This window comes from Thermoascus crustaceus (genome assembly GCF_041956765.1).
Source record: "Thermoascus crustaceus strain CBS 181.67 unplaced genomic scaffold VTN00scaffold_2, whole genome shotgun sequence".
NCBI lineage: Eukaryota > Fungi > Ascomycota > Eurotiomycetes > Eurotiales > Thermoascaceae > Thermoascus > Thermoascus crustaceus.
In genome coordinates this window covers 1,776,253-1,800,113 of record NW_027192528.1, presented here as the reverse complement: position 1 = coordinate 1,800,113, position 23,861 = coordinate 1,776,253, and the positions used below count along the sequence as shown (strand labels likewise).

Genomic DNA, 23,861 nt, shown 5'->3' with positions numbered 1-23,861 from the left:
GGAAATTGTGTAATAAATGAATATGCAAAGGAGGAATTTTCTGTGTTCACAATGAGGCGGACGGAAATGGTATCATTTGGTAGATCATCCCTTTTTCTTTTGCCTTAGTATGCGATGGGATGATGAGATGAGCAGGATACGAAATTCCTGCGGGAGGAGGACGGATGCGAGCAAGGATAGGATGGGATAGGATTAGGAGATCGAAGGACCAGATAGGTAGATAGTGAGTAGTAAGTAGTTGTCGGGACATAGAAGCAACTTGGGACCGAATCGAATGACAGATAAAAATTGGGGTTCGTTCGTTCGTGATAACGTTCAGCTCAGTAGGACAAGGATGACGGAGTCACCGCGGAGGAACCTGATGTTTTTTGCTTTCTGTCAGCACTGATTCTTCCTTTCCAAAGTACCATCAAGTTGATAGATAGATAAGACATACATCTTGCTCACGAACCGATCCTTGTTGACCCCCCTGCCCTTCCCGCCCTTGGGCTTCTCGGTCCACATCTCCTTGACGTTCTCCAGCACCATGTTGCAATGGCGATCGAACGCCTTGACGCGGGCCAGCAGCTTGCGGTTGTTGCGGCACGAGATCAGCACCTGAGTGTGCGTGCGCGTGGCCGTCTGGAGCAGCGACAGCGGGCCCGCGGTCAGCTCGTGCTCCTCGACGAGGGCGACTTCGTATTCACTGTGGTGTGTCGGGTTAGAATGTATGAATTTGGAGAGAGGGGTAGATAGAGTGGGTGATGGATGAAACGTACGTGAGCTCGCTGCGAGGCTTGTTGAGCAGGTCCCTGTTGGGAAGAAGGTCAGGTGGTTAGCATCATCGTTTCTGATGAGAGATAGGGATGCGCGTGATGAGTCATCGCAAGGAGGGGTAGAAGAGGACATACTGGATCTTAGGGTCCGACATGGTGGCCGTATATAAGGGCTGTGTTGCTGCGTGAAGTTGGCGGACAGACAGACCTCTCTCCAAGGCTTCTGCAGGCGTGACGAGGTCCGACTCGCGGGACTCTCAGCCTCAGAGGGCTTGGCGACTTGGCGCGTGCTGAAGGTGCCGCGCCACGGTCACGTGCGAACCGTGTATGCCCGTGTTTGGCGCCCCGATCTCCCGAGCCCGCGATTGGCTGGCGTCACGTACACGCGGTGTATTGCATGACACGCTTTGGGAGCACTTTAAGATTCGGCTTCACGCAACGCTCAACAAGGGATCTTTCCTCGTACCCCCAACCTCCCTTTACCTTTCTCTTCCCCCCTCCCTCGAGCCATTGATCCTTGCTTTGGGCTGTAAGGGCGAAAGGAGGAAGTTTTTCTCCTTTGGGGTTTTTCTTCTACATTTACCCGGACCTCAAATCTGCCCCCCCTCTCTTATATACCGCCCCGAGATCCATCCATCCTCGTCCTGCATACCGGACCGGCCCTAGTCTCATACCATCACGACACGACGTGCATTTGCATACCCACCTATTGTCCTAGTGACGAGTTGGTCCTAGGGGACTGCACAGATACCCAATTGCCGACGAGATTCACGCTTCAATTCCCATCTTAACTTCTCTCTCGATACCCCCCAAACGCAAATTTCACCCAAACTCACGAGTACACGACGCGAACCCGTACGCGAAGTCGACGAGACGTACTACTGCAGCTCATCGACCCTCTCTACCTATTTAACCGTCATCATCGACAACCCCATAACAATCCTGCACTCCACATCTCACATACCGCTGCTTATGGTCACAAGTCCCCAACGTACCAGCTGGCGGCAGCATGGAATCGCAGGACGGTATATCCGTCCGGCCTATGAGGCGTAAGTCCCTTCCAGAGCATACATATGGACGCTCTATCTGATGCTGCTGTCATAATCCCACAGTCAAGGTGCTTTACACCTTCGACGATGAGAGCAAGACCAACTGCCTCGCCCGATGGCCTCACCTTCTCGACATCCAGACCGCCTACCTGGACGAGCACACCCAGATTGGTGTCATTGAGCTGAAGACATGTATCCAAGCCATTGTGTCTGCCAGGTGTGCCTTTCCCCTTCATTACGGTCTAGGCAGCCGACCGGTTACTCACCTCCAAATCTAGCCCTGAGCTGGTGGCCAAGCTAGGTCAGGATTACACCGTGTACGCCTATGACTACTCGGAATACGAAACGCCCTTGGTGGGACAGGGAATGTTGTCATGGGTTCTCGCATCGGCCTCCCCGACACCCAACGCACCAGCTCACCAGTCCAAGACGATCGTGACTGGCCGTGTTTGCAAAAATGTTCTCGGCCTCTTCTCAAAAGGTGCACAGGAGACCCTCGAGGTCAAGCTTCGTCTCGTTCCCGTCCCCACCGTGCTGCAGAGCGAATACCTCGCGAGCATGCAGAAGTACCGAGAATTGAGCAGCATTATCCCGCATGACTTCGATGCCCAGGCGTGGACCAGTTTCGTCCAACAGAACCCCGGGTTGCTGTCTGGCCACAAGCCTCAGCTGACGGACCGGACCACCTCGCCCATTGACCCCTCGGGGATTGAGAAGTTCCACCAGCTCCTTAGTGCAGGCTCAACCCCAAGAGACATACTCAGCAGGAATAGAAATGAAGACTATCAGGCACATTCTCCAGCACAGTCGACATACGGACCTCCCAGCAGAACGTCGACACCTGGTGGGCAGCGACAACATAGCCAACAACAGCAACACAACGCTTTCCGGCCATCGTCGAGGGCATCCACGCGCGATATGGAGTTCCAGCGACAGCCATCGTACACCACTCGGAGAGGATCTATGCAGTCAGGCTATGGTAGCGCTGAGGAGTCAGGGGAGCAACAACCACGAAAAAGGGCCAAGGTATTCAGGGCGGAGTGGCCAGAGAAGGCAGACTTCAATATCGAGAGACAGCCAGGGTCGTTACGTGTGGCAGCCAGTACAGCTGCCTCAGTTCGTATCCACCGCCCAACTCCCGTGAATCCTCCCACCTCTTCGGTTCAACGCTCCAACGAAGGGCCTGACCGCCCACCAACTCCTATGTCACGACCTACGAATGAGCTTCCTCGTCGAATCCGCCCTCCCCCAAGTCTCCTGCGCGAGTCATCGAGCCAGAGCAATGTGCAATACACCTCGCCTTATCCGATGGGTGATGACCGTCCCTCTACCGAACCACCCGCTACCTCGCCGGAAGAGGGTCGTTATCAGGGCATCTTTGAACCAACGTTCAACATGCCTTCCTCGCCGCCCGTCATGGACAGCGGATTCCCTAATCGTTCTAGTCCTGTTCTCCCGCCTTTGCCTATGGATCATGATTCGGGCTTCATGAGCGGTCCCATCGAAGATCTCTTGGATGACGATGCGTGCCCCCGGACGAATGTCGATGAAGATGCAGGGACACCATTGGATGAATGCAGGAGGGCAACCTCTAATGGAAATGCGAGAGAGGAGCAGCCCGGCTCTGGCGTTGCGACGGCTTCGCCTGTCAATCTCCCATCCGCTCCAGGGCATCATCACCGCCATGACAACTATTTGGCAAGCGATGGACTTGTCGATCAGTTTTCAAAAGAGCAAGCTCCTCCACTCCCACGTCAACCAACGAGGTCTAGGCCTTCCTCTAGGCCTTCTTCTAGGGCCAGCACCAGACAGACACCGAAACCTTTGGCGCCTGCCCCCATGTCACAAAGTGAGGTTGAGCAGCTTATGCAGTCTATCCCTGCGAGCGATCCCGTGCTACCACCTTCACGCAGTGTGCAACATCCTCACTCGTGGGCTGGCCCAATGAGTGATCTCCCCAGCATGGAAACACCTGCACCGCAGCGCATGGAGGAGGGAAAAGTCCGAAGCGGGGCGGGTGCAAGGAGGATGAAACAGGTTCAGGCGCGCCTCGACAAGTGTATCCGAGATGGTCAAGTTCCGCCTTACTGCGAGAACTGCGGAGCAATCGAAACACCCACTTGGCGAAGGGCCTGGTCAAAGGACATTGAGGGTAGCGAGCAGGAGGCAAACGAATACTGCAAAGACCCAACGATGTTGTTCTGGCAGGTGCTGGAGAAAGATGAAGAAGACAGGGTCACCAAGTTCAAGATCTTCAAAAAGACCTTGGCTGATACCGACAACGACTTCGTGCAGATCCTTCTTTGCAATCCTTGCGGTTTGTGGCTTCACAAATTCAAGAACATGCGGCCAGAGAACAAGTGGAACAAGCCTCCAAAGGACAAGAGGAAGCGCCCTTCGCGGAATCGCAAGGGTCCCTTGTCAAATGGGGGTACTGCTACGAGAAGCCGCAGTAAGGCTCAGGCAATGAAGCCTGCGGAGTCTTCTCCAGGCCCGACGGATGCATCCTCTCCTGCGGTAGAAGAGGGAGTTACTCCCCGTGTGGATAACGATCATGACAACGATGGAGACATGAATGAGCCTCCCTCGAAACGACGCCGCGCGAATAGCGTTGAACCTAGAAGGTCGACAGATACCGCAGAGAACCGTTGGCAGGAGCAAGATGCTATAGAGGCCTTGCGACGAGCAATCCAATCCAGCCCTGCGCGCAACCTTGAAACTCGCAACATTCAGGTTTCTGACAACAATCTCACCCCAAAATCTGTTCGGAGGACCTTATTCCCCAGTGCGCACGAGGAAGGTCCAATGAAGCAGCTGGGTGAGTGCCTGATGAACAGCCCCCGGCGTAGCCCTCGGGTCGCTTCACGGGGATCGGAGAGCCGGCCGCAGGACAAGGAAAACCAGCCTCCCCAGACGCATGATAATGATAACCTTGACGACTTGTTCGAATGTTCAAAGTTTGAATTTGAGCCTCCCTCGACCCCAACCCCCAAGCGACGTACACCCCGCGTAATGGGGGAGAGGAGGAATTCTTTGCCATTTACCTCGCCCACAGTCGAGAGGAGAAAGGATGAGTCCACGAAGATGACGCCAACGAGACTGACTGCTGAGAAGCTTCAGCGTGCCCAGGGAGGATCATCGGGGCTAACACCTCGTGGATATAAAGTTAACAAACATTTTGGAGATATTCCTGACCTTTCTTCCATCCACGGTGACAGCCCACGGTTGGGCAACTACGAGGTTATCGATGGTATGGTTATGGACATCTTCGATGAAGATGCCGCATCGGTTGCACAGACGGACTCGTTCTATCCGTTTGAGCCGCCCAAATGCCCTGCTAGCGGTCACTGGGCCGACTGGGTGCCCTCCGACTATGTGTCCCCAGTCGCATCCGACGCTGAGGACAACCGCGAAGAGCGCAGGAACCATGGACAATCTGGGCCATTCGATGCCGCTACGCATGATGATTCGGAAGACCTCATCAATGCGATTCTGTCCGATCCCTCGATCCATAAGGAAAACCTTCACAATTCACAATTCGGTCCCTTGATTTTCAGTCATGGCCACCACAATCAAAATTCAGAGCTTTCCGACTCTGGCTTTTTCAGTTCCGACTCGCTGAACCCGCAAAACATGGATGTAGGAGCGAAAGCAGCGGAACCTAGAGATTCGGATGACGGCAAACAAAATGCCGGCGTCGCAACTTCCTCGGATACACAGCAGTCACAATCCAACTCCAACACGCCCAGTTCGTAGGCGAATACGGGCCTCTGGCCGCAAAAGATACCTTTTACGTTTATGGCTTGATCGTTTTCAGCGATGGCGTTGGTTGTTTCGACCTTTCTTTTTTCAGCTCTCGTCTCTGGTTTGAGGCAGGAAAGGGCTATTGTCTGTTTTTTATGCATTTACAGGCAGCACACCGCACCAGCTGATTCGAGTGGGACAGCGGAGGCATGTTTCAGTCGTTTGCATTTTTCTCTGACTCACAATGTGGGAGATCACGCGGAGTGCTTCTCCCGCAATGAATGTTCTCTCTATTGAAAAAAAATATCCTCATCTTTTTCGATGGATTTATTGTGCATGGTTATACCCACACGTCAAACTGACGGTCGTTTTGTGCGGAGGAATAAATGTGATTGTTTGGGATATTAGGGATAGGGATCTGGGTGTTTACTCGCAAGGACAACACCATCTTAGGTAGCATTAGTACAAAAATATAATATCAGAATTAGTGAACATTGGTTTTCCTTGGTAGATCACTGCTTTGAATAATTAGACTCGTACAGTATGTATTTGTGGCTTTTCAGCATACTCTAATTGCGAGCACATCATGCATCATTTCTGGTAACTGTCCGCGCCAGGTCTAAGCTTGAGGAACAACATACACAGCAAACCCGACAAAATATGATTCGCAGTTGCCCAACACTCAGTCATTATGATCTCCCGACGCTTCCATGAACCTCGCCAGGACTCTCTCACAATACCATTCTCGCCCAGTGAAGTCCGGCCTTTGATTCACAACTGATAGACGGGGTATCTTCAATGTCTTTTCGTCTCTTCTTCCCTCCGCTTCCCTTTTCTTCCGTTCCTATCTTCTATCGTGAGGCCCGTTCCTGTGCATCGCTCGCAGAGCCTCAAAAAATATCTCAGTTAGGCACGGTATGGGTTCTGTCCACGGTTCTTCCTCCTATTTATTTTCTTTCCGCTTTTCTTTTACTCGTTCGAATCGTAAAAGATCTCCTTGTACCGGTGCGTGACTTCGACGACTTGTTCGTAGATCTTGTAATCTATAACCCGTGATGTTCAGTTAGTTAAACTAACTTCCTTGATATCTCTCATATGCAGTAGATTCGATTCGGAGGATTGATCAATACGAACCGCAATTCGCCGGACTTCCCCAATCGAACGTCGCCAGGACACGGATGCCGAGACCCTATACAGGAAAAATACATTAATCACAGCCATCCATATAGTACCTACTACCAAGACCCAGTGGGAAAGAAAAAATGCTTACCTGCCCCCCCGGCAAATCAACCACCTTCCCCACGACCTCGACCAGCTTCCCCATCTGCAGGTGCGAATCCGGCTTCAGCACCAGCGTCACGTCGCCGTGGTTCCCGCACGTGATGGTCGCCGTGTCCCCGCGTAGCGCAGACACCGTGCCCAGCAGGCGCACCGTCTGCGTCTGGCGCGCGCCGGCGCTCGAGGGGTGGAAGGCGTGCAGGTGCGCGGGGAGGACGCGGGGGGTTTGGAGGGACATGGTTTTTTATGGCGAGGACTGATGGCGGTCGGGTGAGATGAGGTAGGGTATATGCGGATATGCTTTTGTGAAGATTAATGGAGTAAATGTACCGAAAGTATCTGGGGAAGAGCTCGCTGTATGTATTGCCTCGATAAGCAGTTTGATCGGTTGATGGAGGTGTTCGCCGGCGCGTTCGCGTAACGCGTGGTCACGTGGTTTTAATTGCACTTGATAGGTTCCGACATCTATGGATACCAAACAGGAAACCAGAATCAATCATCCTCCATTCATCCACTCGATACCCATACAGCCCTTTCGGGAGACGTATGGTAGCATGTCTCAGACTTCAACGCCATTACTCAGATCTACCTATGCCGGAAACTTTGAGATTGATTGACCAGTTTGCTTGTCTAATACACAGATGAAAGACATTGCTGACTTTTATATATAAGTATATTGAGATACTACAGCCAAATTATTATTATCCAAAATAATTTGCCTTCTATTGAGTTTAGCTCCGACTCAGTCTTGCAATGGGACGATTCCTGACATCATCGGCTTTTTACACTGCAATTCATCATGCGACATGACATTTGTTCAGCTCAAGGTTTATGTACCTCGGTCTGGCAGTCTTTGCCCAGTCTCCAAGGCGTTCTGGATGGAGGAGACAGAACAGAATGACCTCACGGGCTGCAAAAGTATCTTCCAGACAATCATGCCCTGAAGCATCGTTCTGAATCATTTTCCCAAGCAGTTTCCTACACAGATACCTGAGTCTCCATGAGCCGTTAGCATCTGAGGATACTGCCTTTCTGGTCAAGATCGCTGAATCCACGACCCGGTGATGTATCGTCTTCAGCGCGCCAAGATCATTGTTCAAGGAGTGGCCGACGAGAACAGTGTCCTCGTCGATATACTTCCAAAGCTCTTTCCGGGCTTCGCGCCAGCCGTCCAAGGTCTGCCCTTCAGCCTTCTTTTCTTCCAGCAGATCCTTATCGACTCCGCTATATGCCGTGCGCCAATCGACAACTTCACGCGTCGGGAGTATATACTTGCTGATCAGGACTTCGCCGGTGAGGAAATCGACAGCACAGAGCTGCACGAGCTCGTTCTCCTTCCCATCTCCTACCCCGACCATTTCACAGTCTAGGGCAACTGCGGCACGTCTTTGGGGATCGTCCGGTCGACGACGGGGGCTTTCCCTAAAATCCCTCAGAGCTGACGACGGTATTTCGTTGGGATGGGTCTTGGTGATACCTTCTTTCATATCTGGATAATGAATAAATGACAACTGTCAGCATAAATCTCAAGGATTTGCCCATTGACCAATAGAAGGATCAGCCAAGCCAGCCACCAACCGATGGATCAGTTCGTACTTCTACAATGCACACACTCGCTATTGAACCAAGTATGTATGTACGCCTTGAACTTGGGGATCAAATATTTATCTGAAGCAAGCTCTTCCGGAGAATGGCATTTTGTTCTGAGCTTTGCCAAAACGGTCTCTTGGTCTGATACTGTTGACCATGTCTGCTTGCTGGTGCGTAGTACATTGGAGTCTTGTTGCTGTTGTTGCTCTTGCGTCTCTCCTGGTTGTCCATCGACCACAATCGAGGAAGAATCTGACATTGTCTCTGAGGCTGTGGATGCTGGTAACACAGTAGCAATATTTCACTCTTGAAAACAGTATTCTAGATATAGGTGAAATCTTTATATATTGCCGTTATAGGTATGCAAGACTGGTTTGTATAGGTAACTCGGTGGATTCGTCGTTTGTGTGTACAGTTGACTGGTGCTTGAATTCCATAGCCAACACGAGTTCTAGCAGTCTTATATGAAACCCTTTGAGACGGATATTCCTCTTTAAAAATCGCTCCTTGGTCGTTAACCGCAATTACTATCTTACGTGGCCCTTGTCGTCTCACGATGCTTACCTCTTTGACATCTTTGTTTCAATCAACACGGCAACCAATTGTGGCACACAAAGAACCATAAAATAAGTAACTGGTAAGCACTTCGGCTCTTTGTTAGCGCTGACCCTGGAGGCCTTGATCGACCCTCCCTTTTGGTAGTTTTAATGTGTGTGCCTCGTATTTTGTTTGAAATATTGCTTCCAATGCATCTTCTTGAAAGCTCATTGCCTCCTTGATGATATGTCTACTTCTATGTGTACTACAATTCTCAGCGTTTCAAATACTTACCTAGGTACTAGCGGGGAGAGGCCAATGTACATGTACATACGTAGTTCGAAGTATGTTTTCTACAGTACATCTTGCGCAGGGAGGTATATAACGAGTATTTTAACACTACCCCTTGAAATTCTTACTAGATAAACAAACCAAAGTAATTAAGTAATTCGTATCTCAAGCTCCATCCCTCCTCTAATCATATGACAACTCATTGCAGTGAAAAGTGATGCAGTCGGCCCTCGAAGCATAGATCACGTGATGAGCCGCAGCAGCATCCCAAACGGGCGTGGCAAGCTTCACGCTGAACGCGCCGCACGACCTCGCTCACTCTCCGCATTCGAGATATCCCCAAGCCCAACACGCAGAAACAGTTTGTTTCTGTGTCTCTCAGCCCAGAGACACAAATCTCTAAATTCTTACTTGCGGGACGGTCAGAGTTTTAATTCCAATTCAGACAACAGTCGCTACCTAAGTCTAGCGCCCGACTCTCTCTCATCTCGTCGCGGCCCTCCGCCGCCGCCGTCGAACAACATGCCTCCACCAGCCTTCCCTTCCGCTCGCCGTGGTATGACGGCGAACCCTGCGAAGCCAGTTAAGCGCTACCGTCCCGGAAAAGCAATCGCTGAGGAGCCCTCGTCGTCCGAAGAAGAAGAGGAAGAGGAGGAGCAGCAACAGCAGCAGCAGATTGCTGAACAGGAACGGCGCAGACAGCAGGAAGCGCTGCGGAGACAGCAACTACAGCAGCAGCAGAAGCAGGCGGCGCAACCAAAGGCGACTTCGTTCCCGGCGGGTGCTGCTACTGCGGGGAAGATTACGAAGGGTGTGGAGGATGTGAAGATTGAGGATGATGAGGATGAGGAAGGGTTTGTGACGGAGGAGGAGATTGATGAGGAGGGGGCTGCGAAGGCGAAGCCTGCTGCGGCTGCTCAGGCGGGGAGAGCTGCTGCTGCCGCTGCGGAGAGTGAAGAAGAGGAGGAAAGTGAGGAAGAGGAAGAAGAGTCCGAGGAGGAAGAGTCGAGCTCTGAAGAAGAGGCTCCGAAGAGGGTGCTCCTACGACCTACGTTCATTAAGAAGGACAAGCGCAACGGTGGTGCCGCAGCGCAAGGTGCTGCGAATGGACCCGCGGCCCCTGCTGCCGTCGCTGATTCTGCCGCCGAGGCGGAAGCCCGGCGGGCGCAGCGGCAGGAGAAGGCAAACATGTTAGTCCGGGAACAGCTCGAGAAAGAGGCCATCGCCCGCACCGCGGGTAAGAAGCAGTGGGATGACGATGAAATGGTCGTGGCGGGCGGCGAAGAGGACGCCATCGACGACCGGGACGGTCTCAATCCCGAAGCGGAGTATGCTGCGTGGAAACTACGGGAGCTGAAGCGCATCAAACGCCAGCGCGAGGCCATCGAGGCTGCGGAGAAGGAGCGCGAGGAGATCGAGCGGCGCCGCAACCTCACGGCGGAGGAGCGTGAGCGCGAAGACCGCGAGTTCCTGGAGAAGCAGAAGGAGGAACGCGAAGCCACCCGTGGCCAGGCAGGCTTCATGCAGCGCTACTTCCACAAGGGTGCTTTCTTCCAGGATGAGCTGGAGCGTGAGGGCCTGAACAGGAGAAACCCCATGGGCAGCAAGTTCGTTGACGACGTTAACCGCGAGACCCTGCCGCAGTACATGCAGATCCGTGATATGACCAAGCTTGGTAGGAAGGGAAGAACCAAGTATAAGGATCTCAGGACCGAAGACACGGGTCGCTGGGGCGAGGGCCTCGATATGCGACCGCGCGGAGGTCCAGGTGGCCGTGACGGTATTCCCCTGGGCATCAAGGATGAGAGATTCCTGCCCGAGCGAGACCGGGACCGAGACCGCCGCGATGACCGTCAAAGGGGACCGACGGGTGCCAATGCCAGTGCTGTCAGAGACAGGGACGGAGACCGAGACAGACGACGATCGCGGTCGCGGTCACGTTCACCACCACCGAGACGGAGGTCGAGATCCAGGTCCAGAGATCGCTACGATGATAGGAGAAGCAGATATCAGGACGACGATCGGAGAGATCGTTACGATGACCGAGACAGATATCGGGATAATAGCCGCAGAGACCGTTCCAGAGACCGATACAGGGACTACGAAGACAGGGGCCGCAGGAAACGGAGCCCTTCACCGTATGACGACCGTGATAAGCGGCGGCGTGTGGAGAGCGTTGCTTCATGAGAGAAAATATCTATTTAATGTTGGGTTTATGCACGCATTTTGTTGGCGTTCGGGGGTTATTCAAATTAGCTGGGATATCATATCTATCATATTATGTATTACGGCACATTCCTCAGGGCCATGGGGCTTTGCATCTCTGTTTTAGTGTAGGAATATACATTCAAGTCATAACATGAATGTTACATACATGACGAGGGTATAGTTCCTGTACATACTCTCTCTCTCTGGAGCATTGCTTCTACTGTACTCCTAACAGCGTCTTCCTGCTCATGGACTTTGTGAGTCATAGTTTGCCACATTATCAGATCCATGGGCATGGGCTTGCAGATATCCTTGTTTCCTTCCATGTAGGCCACAAAAATTAAGATGGTTAGGAATTCTAAAGAGTCTGGACATGTCCCTATGTCCACAACATAATATAGGTCTCAAGTAAGCAAGTTAATTCATCACGTACTCAGTGTTTTGACATATGCAGTCAACTGAGCACACTCATTAAAGCAGCAGTACCTGGAAAGGGGGAAACTCTAGCGTTGTTGCAGAAAAATATTCTGTATATATGCATACATCTCCGCGACTTCCATCCCGCGGGTAAAAAAATGTGTCCAGGTGAACAAGACTTTGGAAAATAAGAAAAAAGAAGCCGCCAATGCTTCTTCTGTAAGTAAATGTAAAGCAACGCCCTGCTGCCATAACAACAATCGTCGTCGAACGTCTTCAAACCCAAAGAAATCCGCCCACAACGCCAAGGCTGGTGGTGATGATACCCGCTTTAATAATAGCAATAATAATAATAATATAGCCTCCTCTTTTCACGGATCCCTCTAACTCAGCAGAGGATATAGATCACGGGAGAGGGAGGAAAGAGGGAGGGAGAAAAACAGCCTGAACATATCAAACGTCAGGGTCATTCTCATTTCACCCCCGCTCTCTCCAGCACCTTCTCCCTCTCCATCACACTATCTCCGAACCTCACTAGAAACACTGTCCGACTCGGCCACATCTCCGTCGGCTGGTTATGCGCCGTGACCTTGGCCTCAAACCCGCACCCGTCACAGACACCCTCGATAATCCCCGCCACGAAGGCTGCGCAGTTGAGCATGCTCATCTCCCGGGGCACGCTGATATAGGTGTTGACTAGCGGGTCGTTGTCCGTGATCATGTACTCGTTGGGCGTCTGCGGCGAGACCGAGTGCTCGAGTGCATCCGCCGGTCGCTGGAATAGGAGGCGCCAGAGGGGTCCGTGGATCAGGTGCAGGAGAGGCAGGATGCGGAGGGGTCGGTTGGGAGGGGAGGTGGTGGTCGAGGAGCTGGAGAGGGAGGAAGAGGTCGAGGAGGACATGGAGCGGTAGAAGAGGAGGTCGAGGAGGCGGAGGCCAAGGGGGTAGCCTTGTTCGTTTAATCTGGGGACAACTTGTTAGCTGGAAGCGTTCTCTATAGAGGTTATGCCATTATCATCGTTCGTTCTGTAAACACAGCGCATGGAGGTATATTGTGTTGTTTTTTTTTATGTACGCGCCGCTCATCAATCCCATCCAAAAGTTCAATAAACCAAGCAGAAAAGCCCGACGACGACGGTTCATTATAGAAATACCACAAGCGCAGCACTCACCTCCTCTCAAGATCCTGTATCCCCGTGACCCTCCTCTGCGCGTACGTCACCATCTCCGCAAAGATATACGCGAAGCTCGCCCGGCTGAGGTCCGCATTGCGGCTCCGGTTGAGGTGTCTGTCGTAGATAGTCTTGCGGTTCGAGGGGACTCGCAGCCCCGAGCTCGGCTGCTGGATCGTCTGGATCGTCTGCGACGACGGGTGATGGCGGTGATGGTGAGAATCGTTTTCCCCGGAGAGGTTTCCGAGGTTCGATCCGCTGCCGCTGCCACTGCCGCTGAGTATGGAGGAGTGTCTGACGGAGCTGGACATGGTTGGCAACCGGTCGTCGTCTCGTGAAAGGGGAGGGAGGATGCGGGATGAGTGGATGTGGAAGGAGACGAAAGGGGAGATGTCAATGGGACACGCGCAGTGGTAGGTACGGTTTTCTTCGGATGACAAATGTCGTAAAAGAATAGAGACTCGTTATAACATTTCAAGTTGTTATTAATGGAGAGGGAGGGAGTCGGAGGCGTTCAATGCGCCGCAGGTATACTCAAATCTCCGCTCTCTCTGTTATGGTGTCGTCTGTACAGACGTCTCATACGGGGGAGCAAACCGTCGGCCCATGCAACTCCGAGAAAACGGCATACAGTAAAAGTTGGAATAACAATCAGTCTCTACTCCAACAAAAGTACAGAGACATGAGTGTCATTTCGATGCATTGGTTCAAGCTGTCTGAAAACAAAAAACGCAGAAAATTTCTTTGGACCCTTACAAGAAATATAAAAAATTAAAATTACTGTTTGCAGATAGTATTTAGTAGATACTGCATCCTTAACCAGTAGCAAAGGCTACGATCAGTCTATCCCACAAAAGCGCATGAACCACGATCTGCCTACTCCACGGCAGGGCCAGCAGCTTCGTTATACGAAGGTCACCAGTTCCAACCTTTCCCAGTACCTGTAACCAGTAGACCTTCGAAGAAAAATTTTGCGCTCGAGGTATCCGACATCAAGACCACCCAACCATCATCGACGATATCGCTCAAGAATAACCTAAAAATTTCTATCCATAAACCATTAGCGCTCAGCTCAATCAACCAATAAATTTGACGTAGAAACAAAGCGCCATTAAATGTAGACAACAAGATCAGACATCCAAGGAAGATTTGCGCACAGAGCACGTCTAGAATGGGTTCTAAGGCGACGGCTAGCGTGGAAACTGCGAATGTGGAAGGAGTTTTCATCATAGGAGATATGGCTGTTCTTTTCAGATGTCGAAGAGAAAAACAGTTGTACTCACCATTTGTTAGGAATCCTGGTCGCAGGCCGATGGGCGAGCGAGTCTCGCGGAGACACGCCCAGACACAGTTAGTAATTCCCAGTGTCAAGGACGAGACTGGGACATCATAAAACCCGTCTGCTGCAGGAGCGAAACATTTTTCTCCTGCTGTCGCTCTCAGTGTTGATGAGAGCGCCGAGAATTTTGGTGATGACAAAGAGCAAAAATCTTCGGCGGGTGCAAGGGGCCCTTTTATAGCTCCGTCTTTAGCGAGGCTGCCCGGGGAACCACAGCTTCGACCCATGCACGAATCTTCTAGAGAACAGCGCTCCGCTCTCCTCCAACAGCACTGCGGACGGCGGTGGAGCCTGTTCTCTATGAGTCTATCTACCGTTAAAATATTTTTTTTTTCTGGATAGCGATGATATCATCTGGAGGATGAAGCGGTGTAATAATAACGTATCCCTTTTTTAATTTCCGACAATGCCTAGTTAAGTAAATAGTCATGTGATACGCCTGTGTCTAAGGTAATCATCCAATTTCGTTCAGACTACATTATCTGTTATTGTCAGAGCGGGAATCGCAATGTTCTCCGTATGTAAATAACACCGTTGTGTGCTTCAGCAGGATAAAATTGAGATCTTGTTTTTAGCCGTCCAATAATTCCCCACCTGTTTCCATTACCTGAAGCCTTTCTGCCTCTGTCTCGAATTCCAATTCAATGTCTTCGAAATGCTATGCACCCAGTCCTCGCTCCGCCGTCCATGAGGTAGAACATTTGCGAACGGATACCGGGATGCTGAGACGGTCACGTAGTCACCTGGACGTAGCTCTATCCTGTTCTCTATGTTAATGCGAGCTTTTCATGTTTCCGCTTTTTAAGTAAACTCACCTCTCACGCCCGTCGAAGCTTGCCCACGAACTTGTGCGGGCATCATATGGCACGCCCATTCGCAGCACGATGGTATCCGGTAGGATAATCGGTCTGAATGACAATGTATGCGCACAGATGGCGGTGACAAGGATGATTGGGTTTTCTGGGTGCGACAGAGACCCTCCAGCGGCGAGATTGTATGCCGTTGAACCCGTCGGAGTCGCGACGACAACGCCGTCAGCTAAGACCGTTGTAAAATGCTCATCATCACCGAATAGCTCGATTGAAGACATAGCTATACAGCTCGGTAAGCAACTGAAGTTGGAAGTCAAGAATGGAGCGTAAGGCAATATACGTACTTGGATTTGGGCCACGATCCAGAACAACATCGTTCAAGATCTCAAACACCCTGTCTGGCGTATGGGTCAGAGTGTCCTCCGACTCCTCCCCAATCAGCTCCTCCACCAAGTCTCTCTTCGCACCCTGGTCTTGCTCGCGCGTTTTGCTTCTCATGATAGTACATTCGAACCTCAACCTCAGACTCACGATGACCCCATCCCGGAACGCACTCGTAAGTGTCTTCTGGTAGTTATCAAAATCGAACTTGGTCAAGAACCCGAGGGAGCCCAGGGAGAAGGAGAGAACCGGTGGCACGATACGCTGGAACAGCCAGCTAGTGTAGAGCACAGTCCCATCACCCCCAAGAGTGATGACGAAGTCAAACATCTGAGGGTATTCTTGCGCGAGCTGGTTATCCCAATATTTTAGCCTCCCCTCTGCCGAGGGCTCCTCCTGGATCAACCCGGCAGCGTCGAAAGTTGGATGAGCTTCGAGTCTCTTCTCCACATAGACGGTATACTGCGTATCGCGATCCTTCGACAGGAGCCATTGCGTGACCTCCCTCGTCAGAGTAACCAGGGACTCATCGTGCGCCTTGGTCACCAGGAAGACGGTCCTGACCGTGAGCTTGAGTTTGATGCTGCCCAGCTTCTTCGATAGCTTGCGCACATTCCACGCCATGTCTGATAACTGTCTCTTGGTCAAGTGCCGCGACTGGACAATGGAGGGTGCCCTTTCCTCGGGTTTCCGGTTCGCAGCAAAGTCAACAACTGACATATGCTGGTCCTCCGGGAAGTTGATTTCGCTGATAGCGGACTGATTTTCCCCTGTTGGACTCCTGGATTCCTCGATATCCTCCAGCGTCTCAGGCCCAGTCCACTCTCCGGAGAGAAGGGAGTGCACAAAGCAAGCAGTATTTCTGTCGAACTGGTCATGGCACCGTGCGAGTTTGGGATGGTCACCGCAAGCAAGGGAGGATTTTCGACGGTGGTTGCTATCCGGGCTGAAAACGACCTGAGAAAAGGAAAGTCATCGTCAGACCGACATCTCAATGTTTCTAAAGGCGTTTCAACCTACTTCTAACTGGTTATGAAGCTCTGAATCGCTGCTCGCCTCTCCATGGCTCTCCGATCCGACAAAATCAGCTTGAAACTGTCCTGACTGACGCGGAGGAAGTCTGGCAACGTACAGGATCCTCTCGGGACTGTGACGCCCTCCAGTTAGGGCTGGCCATGCTGAATAAGAGTCAATTCGCGCTCTCGAAGCTGATTCTATGCTGTCAAAGTCCCGATCATGACAGTTGCTGTCGTTGACACGGTCGCGTCTTGCTAGTGCTCACTTGGAAGTTCGCACACGGCATGTTCTAAGAAACCGAAGGCGATGACGTCGATACATAATGCACGCGTATTCCGGCAGCGACCAGAAGGGATGGCATCGAAGCGCAGCAAGGCTAGTCTGATGTTAGTAATATTAAGCCTTGGAGAAGAGAGTAAGCTCATCCTGCTTATCTATCTTGCGTGTAATTTCTCTGTCAGCGATGCGTCTATGATTTTAGCAGCTACGGGCAACCTTTTTATAAAATTACATCAACTACCCCTCACGAAACGTAAGCCACCACCTGCTAGGGGCTATCACACACCGTCTACGGTCTCGTGCATATAACACTCAACTAAAAGTTTCCTTGAGATGGCTACAGTTATTGATTATTGTTCCTAATATATATAACTCGAGGGTTGTCCAAACGCCTACACCTCAGGATTTCACCTGGCAGACCTCATACATACCCATAAAATAACCAACATCAACACATCTTGTCACCTTCCAACAAACTTTACTCACGTCTCCCAAAAGGTTGGTAAAACCTGCCTTTGTCTGACGATGTAAAAAGAACAATAGCATGCCTTCCATTATAAGAGGCTTTTATGATGGGCATCTCGAAGTGCCTACTGTAGTAGCGAACGAAACTCCTGCCTAAATCCATCTGCTCCATAGTTGGCAGCTACACAAGCAAGCAAACAAACCAAAGGGGCCCATCATGCTATTTGATTTTTCCAGGTTCCACTGGAATCAAGGACGGACTTGTCCGACGCAGATTACGAAGTTGAAAGGGAGACAGACAAAGGCGCAGATGGGGGACATGGTACTATCATTTATCTGGGGAGAAGCCGAGGTTATTGATAACCCAATCAGTTCACCAGTCGATTTAATAAATGGCTGGATCTTGATATGGAGTGCAGCTTCGACGAGGTAGCACGGAGTATGGAGTACGGAGAGATAACACGGTCTCAAACAAGGGACCGGTATTGCATGGAAGTCTGACTACCAATCAAATAGGTCTTAGGATCTCGAAGGGAGAGTAGGACTTGAGCTCCCTTTCAGCTACGTGGTCCTGGTGATATATGAGCAGGGATGGTTGCTGCTAAGTACGATACACCTCCGTACGGTACAGGATGGGCACCGCTGTTGCCGAACGTTCACATCTGAGACAGCCAGAAGGGATCATCATTGTCTAGGAGCCTTACAGCACGCTGCAACGTGCATCGGACATGTGCACCTTTAAATTGATGTGATATGACACGGGCCACTGGGGCCATTCCCAGCCAGCCCGTCCTGCAGTCCTGGATTCCATGTTCAGCTCGGATTATTGGTGACTCAATCGATGGCTGAATCGATGGGCGCCAGAAGGGATCAAAGTGGAAGGCCCGAGTCGGAGGTTGCTATGATGAAGTGTGCATCTAGTCGGGGTCGATGGGAGGCGAGGCGGGTGTGAAGTCGTAAATCAAACCCCGTTCGCGTACCCCGTAGGTGAAACGGAGATGATGATAGTTTGGAACCTGCGAGAAGTTAGTAAATAGTAGTACCGCGTACTCCGCGGTGGTAGAGCCTAAGAGCGCACGGCGCACGCAGGCTTCAAGCCATCAACAACTACCCATCTGTGGAGTGCAGTAAGCGTCATCCCAGAGCATCGCAAGGAGCCCACGCAGCTCCATTCCCTGTTGTCAGAGTGCACCGTAGTCCGTTCGCTCTGGCTAGCATTAGTTTGCAAGACTAGCTGATAGCTTATTGGACTTGAGTTTCATCCGGGATTGGCCTCTTTTGGAATTCTGTTGTCCTGAAGGCCTGAGAAGCTCAGAAGATTATCAGACAAGACTGACGCGCAGCTTGCAGCCAATACATTGAACATGCCTGGCGGTTTACACAGTAGGCTGTTGCGTCGGAGCCCTACTCTTGCGTAGTTAACTACTGTGAGCAAAGGGGGAAGGCCTGAGAGTTAGTCTACACCGTAACCGGTTGGGGTTAAAAGTCGTAGACTGGAGCGGAGTCTGAGGAGCGAGAGAATCCTGACTGTGTTCAGACGTGGTATAATTGCCCTTCCATCAGATCTGCACCTTAGCTGGAAATTTTGGACAACTGATACTCTCCGGGATGGTAGCTGCTCGCACCGGAAATGAACCTACTCGACTCGTTTGCATCGTAGCGCCCAAACTGAGTTTGGAGCAGACGTGAAAATGGCTGAATAATCTTCTGCATATTTTATCTTGAAACTAACTTGTGGCTCTCATCTCTGTGGACCCGGACGGACTGATAATGTTGACTAACATTAAGTTTTAGTGGCTCCAGTTGTCCCTCGTCTGGGCTGCGGCTAGGAAGATAAAAAAAGGCAGGTCCTGGCCGGGCCACCCAGTTGAGGGCCGTCACTTCAACCCGTGTGAGCTTTTGGGATGGAAATGGAACCTTGCCAGGGAGAGCATGACACAAGGCTCAAACCTGGACACGCTTCGGAAGCTGACGAATTTGTGGCCGAAGATCTTGGCTGTGCGGGAAACCTGTGGACAAGGAGTGAAAGCAGGATTGGACCGGCCGTTCATCCGCTGAGGACCTGTGGTGGAAGATCAGTGAGTCTGGAATCGGATATCATGGGCAAACGTCGGTGCAACAACAGGCATCGCGAAGGCGCACGCATCCGAGCGAGTAAAGTTGGGAACCTCGCACTGCGTGCTGTGTATACTGCGTAGAGCCCGAGGCCCCAAGCCCCAAAATCATGGCGCGTTGGACCCCATGCGAGTAAGGTTCGGAGGGTGTCGTGAGGCCCAGAGATAGGTCGAACGCCTCGGTACACTCGACAGTAGCGAAGCCACCGGAGGAGGGCTAACCGCTGCTAAGGGCAATTAGTTAGGCCTGCAGTTTGGGGGTTGCTCCAAAAGTTCCGCGTCCCAGCCTCGTCAATAACCTAGTTATCCCTTCCCGCCTCGATGGTCTCGTCTAGAGAAATGCTGCAGCCTGGTGGCGATTGTGGTGCTCCGTAGGGTCCGTACTACGGAGCCGCTTCAGAGACTCCAGTCAGTGCCCGAACCTGGATCATAGACTCGCATTCTTTGGTTTTGAATTTGATCCATCCTACTATCCTACTATCCTACTACGCCGTACGCACGAGCGAGAAAAGGTCTGAAAGTCAAAACAGGACCGCCCGACTTCGGGAAGGGATATGAGCCACGGCATGATTGCATGCACTATCGTACTCCGCACATGGCCACGACGTCAGGGTCTTCTGGCTATGAACCCTGGTAAGCAGCGTGTCTAGAAGTCGGGGAGAACAAACCTAGATTGATGACGGGGAGGTCTGGATCTCCAGGCTCCAGCTTGCCCATGAATGATGAATCATCATGTACTCACAGAGTCATAGCCGCCGGGAAAACCGTCCCGCTAACTGCCCAAGCGCCTCCTGTGGGCACTTGGGCGTCTCAATGTCTACTACATAGTTACCGACATTTTATTTATTGTCACCGTAATCTGCAGCGCCTCATGAAGTCCGCACACTTGATGCTATACGGAGTTCAGAGACTCCGCACAAGGTAGATTTTACTGCGTATGGACGTCCCTGAAACCGTATGAGGCAAAAGTAGAGGGATAGGGCCCCCGCTTTGCCTCGTTTTGGTCCTATGGCACACCAGTGGACTTTGATCTCATCCCGAGCTGGTTAGTGTCGAGCGGCCTTTAACAACATTGCGCCGGGGATAGTCAACGGGTGTCGATTTTTTTGTTAACTTACTTTTCCGGAAACTGGAAAAGCTGCCCGGGTGGCGCTCGACTCTCGACTCTCGAGCCACATGGCTTCCGCGGGAAATGGGGAGACAATACGGAGAGTCGGAGCCTGTATGGTCCATGGATGCTGGCTCTGTGACACAACCGCGGGGGCTTGCCTCTACCGCCATGGATCCGCGGGTGATGAGCGGATCCCCTCTCCTTCTCTGAGAATTCCCCTTCCGGGGGGTCCTTGCACCATCCGCCAACTCCCAGGAAGCCTAGAATCCAGCCAGCTCAGCCGCTGAGCGTTCCAGGACCCGCCAACGGTCAGCCGGATGGCGGTCCTTAGGTCCTCCGTACGCAGTAGACTTAGATATCTGGCGATTCCCCGAATTCCTCTTCAGTGGCTGTTCGTCTGCTTCATCGGAACGTGAGACCGCCAGTTATCGGCATTCGGGTTGCTCCACATCGATCTGCCCGTATTGATGGGTATGTGTCGCCGTCGGGTAGAGCAAGGACTGCAAGGTTGAGCATCTTTTCTAGTACATTCTTGTCAGCTCTGCAGTGCATCCGGCTAGCACTGGTCAATAATAATGCTGGCGAAGAGACAACCATAGTGATGGATACGAGACCCTTTCTCCGCTGATGGATCCATGACCTGTCAGCTCGACCACCAGGAACTTTCCGTTGTCGCAGTTCTGCTGTTCCGCTTGACGATCTAATATGGAAGTCTGCTCCTTGAAATCATATCTGACAGTTGTTCCACGGTACACTAGGACACCATCCATTCTATGCTGTTAATCAGAGAAAAGATGTACTCTTCCCCTATATCCAGAACAACATTATGATACGGTACACCCGTGCAAGGAGTATGGTGTAACGTATGGTATTGTGGAATGCGGCCAGGTCTTTTCTCCATGTCCCATGCTGCCGCCGTAGGAGCTTATGTTTACCGGCCTTGGTTGTGCTTGAGCCTTGAGTTCCTTCCCCTGTGGCGTAGATCACTGGAAGCCAAAACGCATGGGCCAAACTGTAATATAATACAATACTCTGGAAACGGCGGTTATGGACGGTCAGGGAGCTAGGTACTGTGTAGTCGCCTTGCTATTACACAGTAGTAATGGTCAGGCTCGGTCCTCCTGCATTGTCAGCGTGACCTAAGGCTCATCAACATGATGATAGGTACATCTGCTTTATGCCGGCAATAAGTCATACTGTGTACTCCGTATTTCCTTGCTCCGGGTTTTGGGGGGGGGGGGGGGGAACTTGGGCCCGCGTGGCCGAATTGTGGAGACCCTTTGTACGGAGTACAGACACAACGGCGCCACACAGACAGACCGGCATCATGCCGTCGTCCGTGATGTGATAGGCACTCTAGCTGACAGGTAACAAATAAGTTCGTTTTCGGGTTAAAATGACAGCATTTGAGGAACTTCTGGGAAAGACCAGCTGATCATCCCCCTGCCGTATTCCACTTGTGGTGAGGCAAGTCCGACGCTGCCGAGGAACCTGCGATATGGTAAACGTCTATAGTATCCACTATGGACTTGATCGTCAAGGCACGGTGAATTCTTGCAATGTTGGCGCTGACCAGCCTGAGCGTCACGTATGGGATGACAAAAATGGAAATGATGTGCAGAAAAAAAGCCAATGCAAGTGTACTCCGTATAAACAGTAGAAATCACAGCTCTCGGCTTACAAGGCGCAGCATCTGAACATGCAGGCGAAATAATTTTCCCAGAGATGACGATAATGGTCTCCTTCGTAACCTAATAATGATACCGACATCCTGCAGGCTCAGAGCAGGGATCTAGTAGTATGGGGTATGCCCCATGAGGCAGAGACGACGAGATCGTCCGATATTGGAGGTCGGCTTTCAGGTTGGTCATTGGAAGGCACTTTCTGTCGGCAGCGTAGTGATTTCTTTGGCATCGGACATGGCGAGTACGCACTAGATGGCTGTCAGGGCTGGCAGCATGTGGCAGCATAAGGCATATGCCATTCTCCATATGCGGCTGTTTGCTGGAGATCATCATTGCCTATTCCAGAAGTAGGCTTCGCTGCTTAAGATACCTCCACGAATAAAAGGCTCGTTCGGTGATACTGTCCTCTTGGAATAGTTGAAACTAGTAGACCTCCTTAGACACCGCAAGACGTAGAGACTAGAAAATGGTTGCGTTTATGTAATGTGTGCGGAATATTCCAGGCGTCTCTTATTCTTTCTTCTCCGGACAGTAGTAGTACAGAGAACGGAAGTATACTGCATACAGTAGTGAGTGCCTGAGAGCTTCTTGGCTTGGGAGCAATAACGAGATCCCGTGCATACGTATGTAACGGGAATACCATCCATCTCACCATCGTTGGCCAAAGGTTGCTCCACAGCTCCGTACGAACGCCGGATGGGGAGGTGTCTTTCCGGAATCCTGGGCTCTCCTTTCTCGGGCCGCCTAACTACTTGTAACTGCTTCACCAAGAGATCAGCAGCGGTGTCTCACCTCTGACCGCTTTGGGGCGGGCGGCGAGTGCGAGCTTTTGATCCACTTTTCTGCTACTCTGGGTTAAGAGTAAGCGAACCCCTGACGTTCTGGAAAAATTTTTCCTTCTTAGCCCCTGCGCATATCGTAGATTAGTGGATACGGAGCGGCATAATCTCCGATGACTGATTCGCAGAAAGGAGAACGATGATTGCATCGCCAGGTTTATCAGCTCGATAAAGAAGACCTAGCCTGGTTGGCGGGCCGGTGCTAGGCTCTGGGCAAGGAGCGTGGTGGGGGCTCCATCTCGGTGAGTTATGAATCATGATAGAATGATAGACCGGTACGCCTGGCTCCGTTCGAGTCGCGACGAGGTTGGGCCTCCATAAGCAGGGCAGTCCACCAGTGTGGTGTTCCAGTCCTGCAGTCGCTGTAACTTGCTGCTAAGGATGGAGAGTGTACTGTAAGCACGACGCACGCATGGACTTGTCACATTTGGCACCAATCTCACGTCTGCGGGTGACGCCCCACATGCTGGCCTCGAGGAGATTCTGATATTATCGAACTTAAATATATATCAAAGAAGGCAATCCACGTTGCCTAAGCTGCCGAACCCTCCGGTTAGGTTAGCCACCGAGATCGCAGTGTGATCCCGGGTTGAGTGGCAGGGAAAGGTGTGACAACGGGGCTCCACCAGGGAGCAGAATCGCGTTGTGAGGATAGAAGCTAGAATTTTTGACGATTGTGGCACGGAGCAGGGAGTGACATAGTACAATTCTGAGACCTTGACTGCGTATATTTGATTCGCTTGCGGGGGGCGAGACCTGCGTTGAATCGGACCTCAGGC

At 51.6% G+C, this 23,861-nt stretch overlaps 8 protein-coding genes across 8 annotated transcripts; 2 read left to right on the top strand and 6 right to left on the bottom strand.

Moving 5' to 3' along the window:
• Window positions 1-46: 46 nt before the first annotated feature.
• VTN00DRAFT_4179 (uncharacterized protein) lies at window positions 47-250 on the bottom strand (the record flags this gene model as incomplete). The annotated part of the gene is made up of 1 exon (XM_069430578.1): window positions 47-250. The coding sequence occupies one exon, from the start codon at window positions 248-250 to the stop codon at window positions 47-49; it is 204 nt and encodes a 67-aa protein (XP_069289700.1).
• A 65-nt stretch (window positions 251-315) lies between these two features.
• VTN00DRAFT_4178 (uncharacterized protein) lies at window positions 316-910 on the bottom strand (the record flags this gene model as incomplete). The annotated part of the gene is made up of 4 exons (XM_069430577.1): window positions 316-358; window positions 437-685; window positions 759-791; window positions 891-910. 4 exons carry the CDS (start codon window positions 908-910, stop codon window positions 316-318), a joined length of 345 nt encoding a protein of 114 aa, XP_069289699.1.
• Window positions 911-1,764: 854 nt separating this feature from the next.
• VTN00DRAFT_4177 (uncharacterized protein) lies at window positions 1,765-5,560 on the top strand (the record flags this gene model as incomplete). The annotated part of the gene is made up of 3 exons (XM_069430576.1): window positions 1,765-1,804; window positions 1,868-2,021; window positions 2,083-5,560. 3 exons carry the CDS (start codon window positions 1,765-1,767, stop codon window positions 5,558-5,560), a joined length of 3,672 nt encoding a protein of 1,223 aa, XP_069289698.1.
• A 957-nt stretch (window positions 5,561-6,517) lies between these two features.
• On the bottom strand, window positions 6,518-7,064 carry VTN00DRAFT_4176 (uncharacterized protein; the record flags this gene model as incomplete). The annotated part of the gene is made up of 3 exons (XM_069430575.1): window positions 6,518-6,591; window positions 6,683-6,737; window positions 6,819-7,064. 3 exons carry the CDS (start codon window positions 7,062-7,064, stop codon window positions 6,518-6,520), a joined length of 375 nt encoding a protein of 124 aa, XP_069289697.1.
• Window positions 7,065-7,623: 559 nt separating this feature from the next.
• On the bottom strand, window positions 7,624-8,675 carry VTN00DRAFT_4175 (uncharacterized protein; the record flags this gene model as incomplete). Its single annotated transcript, XM_069430574.1, has 2 exons — window positions 7,624-8,315; window positions 8,423-8,675. 2 exons carry the CDS (start codon window positions 8,673-8,675, stop codon window positions 7,624-7,626), a joined length of 945 nt encoding a protein of 314 aa, XP_069289696.1.
• Window positions 8,676-9,766: 1,091 nt separating this feature from the next.
• Window positions 9,767-11,431, top strand: VTN00DRAFT_4174 (uncharacterized protein; the record flags this gene model as incomplete). The annotated part of the gene is made up of 1 exon (XM_069430573.1): window positions 9,767-11,431. One exon carries the CDS (start codon window positions 9,767-9,769, stop codon window positions 11,429-11,431), a length of 1,665 nt encoding a protein of 554 aa, XP_069289695.1.
• A 910-nt stretch (window positions 11,432-12,341) lies between these two features.
• Window positions 12,342-13,351, bottom strand: VTN00DRAFT_4173 (uncharacterized protein; the record flags this gene model as incomplete). The annotated part of the gene is made up of 2 exons (XM_069430572.1): window positions 12,342-12,831; window positions 13,041-13,351. 2 exons carry the CDS (start codon window positions 13,349-13,351, stop codon window positions 12,342-12,344), a joined length of 801 nt encoding a protein of 266 aa, XP_069289694.1.
• Window positions 13,352-14,982: 1,631 nt separating this feature from the next.
• Window positions 14,983-16,749, bottom strand: VTN00DRAFT_4172 (uncharacterized protein; the record flags this gene model as incomplete). The annotated part of the gene is made up of 5 exons (XM_069430571.1): window positions 14,983-15,139; window positions 15,195-15,471; window positions 15,536-16,529; window positions 16,593-16,640; window positions 16,705-16,749. The coding sequence occupies 5 exons, from the start codon at window positions 16,747-16,749 to the stop codon at window positions 14,983-14,985; spliced, it is 1,521 nt and encodes a 506-aa protein (XP_069289693.1).
• Window positions 16,750-23,861: the final 7,112 nt, after the last annotated feature.